The sequence below is a fragment of the Echinops telfairi genome, unplaced genomic scaffold (assembly GCF_000313985.2).
Source record: "Echinops telfairi isolate 266 unplaced genomic scaffold, ASM31398v2 ScPeMD7_5592;HRSCAF=6446, whole genome shotgun sequence".
Lineage (NCBI taxonomy): Eukaryota > Metazoa > Chordata > Mammalia > Afrosoricida > Tenrecidae > Echinops > Echinops telfairi.
This window is the reverse complement of record NW_022109491.1, coordinates 28,175,395-28,186,453: the sequence shown is the minus strand read 5'-3', so window position 1 is coordinate 28,186,453 and position 11,059 is coordinate 28,175,395. Positions and strand designations below refer to the sequence as shown.

Below are 11,059 nucleotides of genomic sequence, written 5' to 3'. Positions count from 1 at the left end.
AATAATTTATAAATTATCAAGGGTTCATGAGGGAGAGGGGAGCAGGGAGAAACATGAGGAGTTGATGCCAAGGGTTTAAGTGGAGAGCAAATGTTTTGAGAATGATGAGGACAATAAATGTACAAATGTGCTTTACACAATTGATGCATGGATTGTGATAAGAGTTGTATAAGCCCCCAATAAAATGATTTAAAAAAAAAATTACAGTCCCAAAATGTTTTGAAATGGATTGTAGTAGCAATTGTATAATGCTGCTTGATGTGACTGAACTATGGAATGGTATGATAACTGTAAGAGTTCCCAATAAAATGGCTTTAGAAAAAAAAAAAGAACCTGGACTTTGTTTCCACTGCAGGAAGGGTAACCACTAGAGAAGCTAATACCAAGGGCTCAACAGAATGTAAATGTCGGGCAATGAATGTACAAATGTGCTTTACACAATTGATGTATGTATGGATTGTGACAAGAGTTGTATGAGCCCCCAATAAAACGATTAAAAAAAAAGATGAAAAATGCCAAAAAGAAAAAAAAAATGTCTAGAAAATAATGATGGCAACATATATACAAATATGCTTCAGACTATTGATGTATGGATTGTTTTAAGAGTTGTAAGAACCGCCAGTAAAATAGTCTTTTAATTAAAAAAAGGGGGAAAAAGCCTCCCCCCCAAAAAAAGTAACTACTGGGTGAGCCAGTGTCCTCTGAAAATCAGCAGTGAAGGGAAGAGGTTCCACTACTCAACCCTGTCCCGCTGGGAACTGGAGAGCAGGGCATCCTTCCAGCCCTACCCAATGAAGCCCAGAGAGTGCAGTTCCAGTCCAACTGGTTGCATAGTCTTATCAGTCTGTCTTATCCCTCAGTCCGGCCACCAGAAGGAACCCAGTAGTAGATCGAACCACCCAAGAAGTTCAGCTGGTCCCAGGGGGACCCCCAGCAACCACTGATTGGTGTCTAGGGACTTCTACCAGATGAAACAATAGGACTGTTAGAAAATCTAACCCAAATTCTCAAGGTCTTCCGGAGTTATTGATCAAAGTATGTGGAGTTCACAAGAAAAAGTATGGCAAAGTATATTGAGCCTCAAGAGCAGTAAGGGTTAATTAAACATGTAGTCACACTTATAAACTTATGGAAAAGAGATCAATTACATGAATTCAGAAAATGTCCCCAAAAGGTCATATTTTTTTCAACCCCTTTAATTCACCTGTGTGTGTCAAGGAAGCTTAACGGTGCCACTTGTTTGTTGTCAGCTTTTTGTGGGCTGGACGGGTAGATTCTGAATTTGGTCATTTCTCTGAGAGCAGTTTCTGAATTTGCATAACTATGTAAACTGTCTTAAATGGTTCAAATGGTTTTATATAAAAAATAAACCAAAAACCCACCAAAACCTGTTGGCAATTATTCAGGCAATTTAAAATTTCAATTACTAAACCGAAGGGAGAGAACTAAGGGGAAATTATATGTGACAACTTTCATTCAGCTTTATTAACTTCCATTTTTTCTCCCTAACAAAAACTTATAAAGTATCTAGAGCAAAAGGATAACTTTTCTACCCCTACAGAAAAAACTGACCGCGAGATCTGGTGAAAAGAGGAAAATCAAATTTGGAATCCGGGTCTGCTAACAGCAAAGTGAAGGGGCTGTTTGTTTGTTTCCACAGGGAAAGGAGAGCGTATATGGCTCTGTGTAGCAAATGCAGCCAACGAAAAGACGACAGTTCAGAGTTCCCTTAACAATAATCCTTGTCCCCAGGTTCTAAAAGCCCAAAGGGAGGGACTATTTGTTTATGTCTTTTCAGGTGAACTTGAACGTAAATAATGCTCTCTTCAGCAGGTGACAAAGGGATGGAAAGAAGACCCAGAGCCACCATTCCTGTTGCATGCTATCAGAAACATCCAGAAGACCTTACAACTTATTGCAGACCGTATCAGGTTATCAGAAAGCCATTGCTGATCCATGAGAATAGCAACTGTTGCCTTTCTAAGATTGATAACAATTTCTACCACTGCTACTGTCACTCTAGGACTCTATCAAAACTGAACATATGCGAACTCTCATCTATTCTAGGCTACTTAAACAAGGTAGATGATGGATTGGAAGTGAAAACAGCTGAGCTACAACAGACTGTTTGCAAATTATGGACTTGCAGCAGCAACTGATGCTGAAGTGTGATAGAAATTCTGTGTAACCCCTTATCCGTATAATGAAGCCTTACATAATCGGTCCTGAATTAGAAACCATTTGCAGGGATTTAAGGGAAATATCTCATGAGATAACAAGCAGCTAAACAAGGAGAGTTTCTTTGTTAAAAAAATTTTAGGAGATTTTCAATGGATTAAGGATGGGCTAAAAAAAGCATCCCCTATCAGTGACAGGATTAGATAATTGGCAGATGGTTCAGAAGGCTTGGATCCACTGCCTGGGTTGAAAAATCTATCCTATACCCTAGCCCCAGGATTACGGAACTTTAATGTTTATTGTCACCATTTTGGTCTTTGTAATTGCTTGTTGTTCTCTGCTGAAAGCTTTGGGGTACAGACAAAAAGCCATGTTTCTTAGGTAGCCCTTTCAAATTTAATCCATAGTACAAAGGGGCAATTGTGGTAAAATGAGGGACTGGGTGAGAATGCAATGCAACTAAATCCTATATGTTCATATTTAAGGGTCTAGAAAGCCGACTCCGGTGGGGAAAGACCCTCACTGGTTATGAGAGAAATAAACCTTAATACATTCTCATGACTGAACACAGTCCCTCTAAAAACCTCCCATAAAGGAACAATAAAGGAGCTCCCATATGAGATGAATCAATCTTGCTCTTGGCTATTCTGATCACACTCGAAGGCTCTGGATAAAGTGGGAGAAAAGTGTGGATAAAACTTCAAAATTACCCAGACCAGGTTTACTGATATGACAGACAGCTGGAACCCATAAACAGTGACCTTCAGGTCACCCTTGAGGTCTGAAATCAAAGGGAGCCCCCTGCCTCCATTGCCAAACAAAGAACCGGTCCATATGGGGAATTATAACATTAGTGAGGTACACAACTAGGAAAACTCAACCACCTGGGATCAGGGGAGCCCCACGTGCCAGACTAACCGGTCAGAAGGGTCAGGAGAGGCGGAGGTGATGAGACGAGTGGTGCTGCACTGAGAGCACTGCAGTGACTGAGAGGAAGCAAACTGAGCATGAACTGCTGACCATCCAACTGATGCTGGGCTTTGTAGATCTACCACACGCACAGCACAAGTGGAACAGAGTAGACGAAGCACCATTATGTGCTACAGCATTCACGGATGTTTGCATGTTATGGTGAGTGAAATACACCAGTCACAAAAGGACATATATACAATTTCACTCACACTCAACAGACAATTTTTCTCCCCAGGCAATTTTATAAACTAAACTTTATTCAGGATTGTGAGAAATGGGTGGAAAGGGAAAACAGGAATGTTTTTTAGAGGAAAGTGGAGTTCCCTGAGATTTTACAAATGGACATTAGCTAATTTATAAACAGTAGTGATGGTAGCATAGCATGATAAGCATAATTATTGTGAGTGAATTGTACGTGTAAAAAGTGCAACTGGTGTAGAATGCCTGGTGGGGTATGATCAAGGGCAATGTAGCCGAGAGGAATTCAGAGTCAAATGAAGGTCAAACATGATGTGGGACAGGAAGAAAGTAAAAGGAAAGCACCAGGAGGCAGAAAACATTTATATTGGTATAAATATAAACATTTATATATGTAAATGTTAATCTATAATAATAGGGATATAGGTCTATGTACATATATTTAAATATATGTTAAGTATCAAGGTAGCAGATGGACACTGGGTGCCTACTCAAGTTCTCCCTCAACACAAGAACACTGTGTTCTAATAACCTGGCATTCTGTGATGCTCACCTTCCAGACACAATTGCTGAAGACAAAATGGGTGAATAAGCAAATGTGGCGAAAGGTGATGGTGGGTGGGGGAGGGAGGGGAAAAAATGAGGAGCTGATACCAAGGGCTCAAGTAGAAACAAAATGTTTTGAGAATGATGACAGCAACAAATGTAAAGATGTGCTTGACACAATGGATGTATGTATGGATTGTGATAAGTGTTGTATGAGCCCCCAATAAAATGGTGCCCAACTATTAAAAGATAAGGCATCTGGGGTCTTAAAGGCTTAAAGTTAAAACAAGTAGTCATCTAGTAGGGAAGCAACAAAGCCCACATGGAAGAAGCACAGCAGCCTGTGTGATCAAGACTGGATCAGGTATCAGACATCAGAAGACCAGAATCTCATTACTTTCAATATAATCATTATCTTTACAATCTCACTGTTCAGCCAACCAGCAGGTTAGGGAATGTTTCACTTAGGGCTTGGGGGATGGGGTAGGCCCTCTAGTTCTGATTGTTCTTTCTTCTGGGATGTGCAGTGTTCCTTCTTGCATCAGGTATTGTCAACTGAGTCATGGCCTTTAGATGGGGTTCATCTGAACTTTTAAGGAGAAAAAGGCAATGTTTGTTTCTTCATGAGGATTCCTAGCAGAATGGCCTGGGCTGATAATCCTTATGACCTGGGTTGATTGACATCTTCTGGAAAATTCAGCATTAGTGGAATTTTTATCTGGTGAGGGAAGCCCCACCCTGTAACTGATAAATGCCAAATTATATCAGTATGTGAATAGCAGGGGTCTGTTTTCTCACTCCTCCCTTTCCTCCAGCAATGCTGTATAACTTTATTGTAAAAGTCCTTCAGATCTTTCATTAAATTTATTCCTAGCTATTTTACTATATTCTAAATAGATGCTATTGCAAATGGAATAATTTCCATGGCTTCATTTTCTTATTTTCCATGGTTGATGGCTTCAATATTGAACTAGTAGGGCTCCTGTGGCACCTAGTCGATGGCCAATAAACACCTGCTGCATTACTATAAAGGAAGAGCACATCCTCACCCAAGGAGAGCAGATCCCTGTACACCTCCAGCATGACTTCAATGTAGAGGTTCTTCTGCTCAGAGCTCAGTCTCTTCCATTCGGCCTCCGTGAAGACCACGGTGACGTCTTTGACTGTAACTGGTTCCTGGAAAAAGCAATAAATCAGTGCTCAGCAAACCACCAAAATTTCGCCCTTCAGGGGTGTTTAGTGAGTGGCAATAAAAAGTCCGGATCAGAAAAAGCTCATCTGTCTCTTTCAGAGAGCGCTTCTCCCTATCAAGTTCTCCTGGGCATGACTCTATCCTCGATTTTGGTAAAATGTGTAGGCCAGTCGAATGATGCAGAAATAATAACCTTATGATATCATTAGAGAAATAAGGTGTTAAAACCAATTATTAAGTATTAAGCAATATTTAACAAAGTCATTTTGAATTATCCATTTAAGGCCAGTTATGTGAAGTTCATTAAATCGTTTAAATTGTTGAATATAAAAATGATTGTAAGTGCAGAGGTAGGTGGGGTTAAGGTAGACATTAAGACAGCGTAAGGCAGAAGGAAACTCCAAGTAGAGAGGAAAGCAACAGTGAATACATAGGGTGGTCAAGACTGAGCGTGTCAAGTAGGAATACCTGAATGCAGTGAATAAAATCACCATCTGTTTGTTACTTGGATGTTAAATCCCTCGTGGCATAACACGACCCAATGTTAATTGCATTTCTTCATGAGGTTCTCAAAGCTCATGTATTGTACAATGTTTAGTAATAAAATGATAATAATATTCCAAAAGAAAAAAAATTGAAATAACTTAATGCTTCAAAACAGAATCTTTGAAGAGGGTAAATAGGTCAAATTTGTGAGGACTTTTTATATGAACACAGAGCATATTATGCAGAGTGAAATCCGTTAATCCCTAAAGTGTGTCATCTACTATAACAAGGCAGCAAAAGCTTTACACACAAACATTCTTGGAGCATTACGTGAAGAGAAAGGGATGGTAAATCACTAGTTAAAGGGGAGGCAGATATTATATTTAGTGAAACAGAAGACAATATACACTAAGAGGGTGATCAGCATAAAATAATCAAAGCAAAGGAAGATACGAAGAGGACCACAAAAACTACTGTCAATAAAGGTAAATAAATAGTATTATATATCCAATCCTGCAATGACAATACTAACAAACATCACGTATACTTGTAGGTAATCATCATCTACGCAAATGATAGACAGTAAAGCTAAACAAAGGTGGGATGAAGAATAAGATACTGCTGCATATGTATTTATATGTACTATACAAGCAGCAGCTTTAGAGGTAATGAAATACTTTAAGGAAATGGATCATCAGACCTGGAGATTTTAAACCAGGTGTCCTCAAATTACGGCCCGGGGACCATAGGTGGCCTGCCGAGGACATTTATCCGGCCCCATTTGTTTTTTTACTTCAAAATAAGATATGTGCAGTGTGCATAGGAATTTGTTCAGTTTTTTTTAAAACTATAGTCCAGTCGTCCAACAGGTATGAGGGACAGTGAACTGTCCCCGTCAAAGTACACCAGCCTAAACTGGTATAACACAACCCACATAGACAATATTCTACAACTGACTTTCTGGTGAGAAGTGATGGGTACATCAAAGCTTGTGAGGGGCCATTTATGGTAAAAGGATTGCTTTCTTCCTCTCTCAAGTATACAAGAATGAAGAAAACCAAAGATAGTAGAACAAAATTAGTCCAAAGGATTACTTCAGCACACAAACCAGAGTCCCTAAAGCCATGAAATGGGAGGGCTAGATGGTGCCTGACAACATGGCTGACTGCTGAGAAAGGGGTCACTAGTCAGCCCTGCATGGAGCCAAAGGGTGGAACAAAACAAACTAAGTCCAAAAACAAACAAAAAAGACCAGATTTACTGGCCAGTAGGATGTTGAGATTATGAACCCCTTTGGCAATCTTCAGGGTTAGAATGAAACTTACCACCCTGGCTTCACTTTTAGTCACATGGGAGAAAAACACAGCATCAGGGAAATATGCACTGTTTATTAGAACAATCAGTGATAGGATAGCAAAAGGAAGCATTGACAGAAGTTCAGAAGGAGGAAAGGTAGAAACATAAGATGTAAACTTTTTTTTACAAAAACAAATGGGAGGACTGCCGTTACATTGTGGGTATTTCACTCAGGGTCAGAAATCAACACATGCATGAATTGTTATGTGGAACACGAACACACTCTGGAAACGTTCACCCATATCACAATGACTTCGAAAAAGGAAGAAGTGGAAGTTCTGTGGAGGTAGGGAACACTGAAATATAAAAAGGGATATTTTAAATTCAAAATGACTAGATTTAACAAAAGGTCACATTCCTATAAGCAAGACTGGTTATTTTCAGTGATATTACAAGTGACTTGTTATTATAAGTGATAGCTGAAGCAATTTTTATGTTGATCTTCATTTTATATGTTTAACAAGTTTAATAATTAAAGAGCAAAAACATGCCCAGGAGCTACAAGATGGCAGCATGAAATAATACCTGCATGAGCTCCTATTGAACTCTAATAGGGCATCTTACTAGAGTTTCTTGTATACTTAATGTTAACTTTGGTGATATTTTATAAAAATAAAATGCCAATTTGAAGGGGGAAAAAAAGAACAGGTGACACTGGACCTGACATCAAGGCATAAAATGACCAAAATGACCTCTGATCTTTCGATGTCAGAAAATGCACGTGTAATCTTTGGAAAATGAGCTAGTAAAGTAAGGTAACTGGGTAATACTACTCTTACCATTGTTGTAAACAGCCTCTTCTCTTCTTGGGGCCAGTAAGTATCCAGAGTAGATAAAACTAAGACAAGAAAGAGAAGGTGTGAGTAGTCAGACCTCCCACCATGCTCCTAGGGTAGCTCTTCTGAGCCAGGATGGGAGGCAGTGGCCACCTTACTCAGCTAGGGCCAGGAGAGCATCTCACCAGAACCTGGGCTCTTGGTCCTCCTCTTCATGGCTCCGGACTCTCCACAGCTCTCACTTTTTGCCTTCTGGGGTTGAGTCCATTTCGTCACAGTCTCCATAGCTTCTCTGCTCTTTGAGGAAACAATCTTCTCCCAGTCCTGCTCTGCTAGGGTAGAAGGGCCAGGAAACACAACGGTCCCAGACTCGAGAGTCTAGTGTCTGCTTTGAACGTAGGTTACAGGCCAGTCAGAAGTCATTTCACCTTAAGATGGAGTTCTGTTGTTTGGGCTGTTCTTCACCCCTCAGTCTGAAAGCCTCTCTGGTTTCTGCACATCCAGATCCTGTGGGGTGGAGAAGCAATTTGACAAACTGGACCCTTTGTGTGCTCTAAGCCCAGGCCTCCCCAGCAAGGATCCTGGCCTCTCACACCCTCCTCATTCTACAATGATGCATTCCCAGTCTACGCACCTTCTCTAAACTGTCCACCTTTATTCACTCAGGGTCTGTGATAGCTAAAGGAGAGCAGAGTCCACCTGTGCCATAGTTCTCAGGGCTGACCCATCCTGAAAAAGAATGCCAGGCCTATCTTCCAAGGGGTCTCTGAGTGGGTTCAAAAGGTCATCTTTCAGCTGAAAGTCATGAACTTAACCATGCGTGCTACCCAGGGATGCTTTCTTGCTGCTCGGTACCCTTTGAAGTCTAGCTAGGTGGCACTGCGGGTTAGACACTGGACTGTTGAGCACAAAACTGGTGTTTCCAACCAACACCCCCTCCAGAAGCAGACTCTGAAGGGTATGGGGAGGGGGGAGATAAACAAACAAACAAACAAACCTTTCTGCTATTCAGGTACTACTATATTCTGACATTTATCAATTCTAGGGCAGGACCTCCTTCACCAGATCAAAATTCAACTAATGCTGAATTATCCTGGAGATGTCAATGAACTCTGGTCTTAGGAATTACCAGCCCAGGGCATTCTGCTAGCACTCATCATGTAGATACAAACTGCAGGCATTTCATCAAAAATTAAATACAAATGGCTGAGACACATGAAAGAAAATCTTCACTAGCACTAGGCCATCAGGGAGACACATATTAAAACCACAGTGAGATACCACTTTACACCCACAACGCCAGCCCAAATAAAAACACTGCAAATAAAAGCTGACAGGGGAAGAGAAATGAGGGAAAGGGCCACTGAAATGGCCACCCACCCAATCATAAACTGTAGATCTGTCAGAGCAGAGCACAAACTGTCCCGCTGTTCCCTAGAGACCATGGCAATATCAATCTCACCTCCAGTAAATCACCTTCCCATCTCTTCCACAAACCAAGCACAGCTGGTACCGACCTCCCCATTCAACTCCCACCACCTAGAATAGCTCCAAAGTAAAAAAACTCACTCTCATCAAGGTAACCAGGACTCATAGTGATCTTACCGGGCAGAGTAGAACCGCCCCTGTAAGTTTCCGCGGCTGAAAGCAGAAAGCCTCATCCTTCTTCCGCGAGGCAGCTGGTGGTTCAGGACCGCTGGCCGTGCAGTTAAATATAAAAGCCCAATGCTTCATGGGCCAGCCCAACAAGGCGGCAGCCTCTACCCAAAGCAAAGACAGCTGACAAACATGGCAAGTCCGAGATTCCTGCCCTGGCCAGGAAATGCAGAAGCGCTCCTCCCCAAAACCATACAAACAAAACCGAAACCACCCACCCGAGTCATACTGGCCAACCTGTGCTACCACCAACTCAGAATCTTACTGTATTTGCTCCTGGCTGAACTCACACCCACAGCTCCGATAAACACCAGGTTCTCTGAAGTCCGGGATCGTTTGCCCCAGATTAATCCAATTCAAACTTCCCAGCCGCTCTCTAGCTTCAACCCGAATATGGGAGGTCCATCCAGTGCAAAGAAACGTAAGAATTCACAGCTACCAATCCATCCTGTCAGTCACGCCCCCGTTTCCAAAAATTTTCATTCTCTAACCTCACAGAGGACATCTTCAACCCCGAAGCCACCAGGCCCACCCCTGGCCAACCAGTCCCACCGCGCGAAAAAGCTGGATTCAACCTCCTAGGCGGAACCCTCCTTACCGGCCGGTGAATCTGGTTGGCGCATCCAGTCAGCGACCGCGGAACCACCCCGAACTGGTTCCCAGAATGCTCCAGGCCGGCGGCTCTCACGGGCTACATCAAGGGCTCCTTCCGAGGCGGGGTTAAGATAGCCCGACAGCAGCCACTGTGGCCAGAATCTCTCCAGCCTCACTTCTTGAAACACCTGTTCATGGCTCTAGTAGGAGAACTCCAGAAAATCTCTATCCTGTGTGCCAAGCTCGAAAGCGAGAGCGCGAGGAGACTACACCGCAACTTCCGCTCAGGCGTTCCTCGCCCCGCGCACGCGCTGTGACGTAAACGGCGCTCCCGAGTGACGTGAAGGCGCGCTTGCGCACCGGCGGGAAAACCGACGTCTGCGCACTCTATAGCATTCTCCAGAGTTTCGTCAACAACTGTCCTCTTTAAATGCAGTCAGGATGAGACTAATAGACTAATAGGCTCATGGCTGAGGAGACCCTCTGTGCTGTCACCAGTAGGGTGACCTCCATCAAGGATACACCCAGGCAAGTCCTTAAGAGAGACTGCCCTTCCCTGGTCTGGGCAGAGACAGGTGGAGGCAACCCACTATCCAAAGCACTCTGCCTGCCATGATTATCTACATTCTTGGTTAATGATCAGAAAGGCAATTGTGGGAAACAAGATTTCTCCCAAGTTGTCGCCCCCAAATATGTGCCAAACTTAGCTGCTTGCAAATGACTATCATCAGAAGTAGATCAGGGGTCATTCTCCCTAAGAGCTATCAGCCATCTAGACCAAGCAGTCACCACTGTTTATCCCACAACAAGTAGGGCCCACTCCCTTCTGATAAGGATAGTAGTTGACTGTTAACTTGTAGGAGACCCCAGAGAGGTCAAGCCCACCAAGGGTGACCAAGGTTAGGCCGCCATCATGAATCCAGGGTCTGTCCTTCTTGTCACATGTATACCTCTAGTTCCTCCCCTCCCTATCTTATGTACAGCCCTAGCTCATCCCCTTCCTGTTACGCCTATGCCCATTTTACATCCCCTTCCTATAATGTGTAGGCCTATGGTACTGCCCCTTCCTGTGACGTGTGGTTACCTGCAATCACGCCGCCGCCCC

The 11,059-nt window shown here is 42.8% G+C and overlaps 1 protein-coding gene across 2 annotated transcripts in view; it reads right to left on the bottom strand.

Moving 5' to 3' along the window:
• The window catches only part of LOC101642927 (zinc finger protein 343-like), a 20,719-nt gene extending 10,480 nt beyond the window's left edge, over window positions 1–10,239 (bottom strand). For both annotated transcript variants that reach the window (XM_045295314.1, XM_045295315.1), the window contains exons 1-4: window positions 9,959–10,239; window positions 7,890–8,211; window positions 7,708–7,766; window positions 4,944–5,070 (exon numbers count right to left, since the gene is read on the bottom strand). In XM_045295314.1, coding sequence (XP_045151249.1) covers window positions 4,944–5,070; window positions 7,708–7,766; window positions 7,890–7,989 — 286 coding nt within the window. In that variant the 5' untranslated portion in view covers window positions 7,990–8,211; window positions 9,959–10,239. The remainder of the gene's footprint in view (window positions 1–4,943; window positions 5,071–7,707; window positions 7,767–7,889; window positions 8,212–9,958) is intronic.
• Window positions 10,240–11,059: the final 820 nt, after the last annotated feature.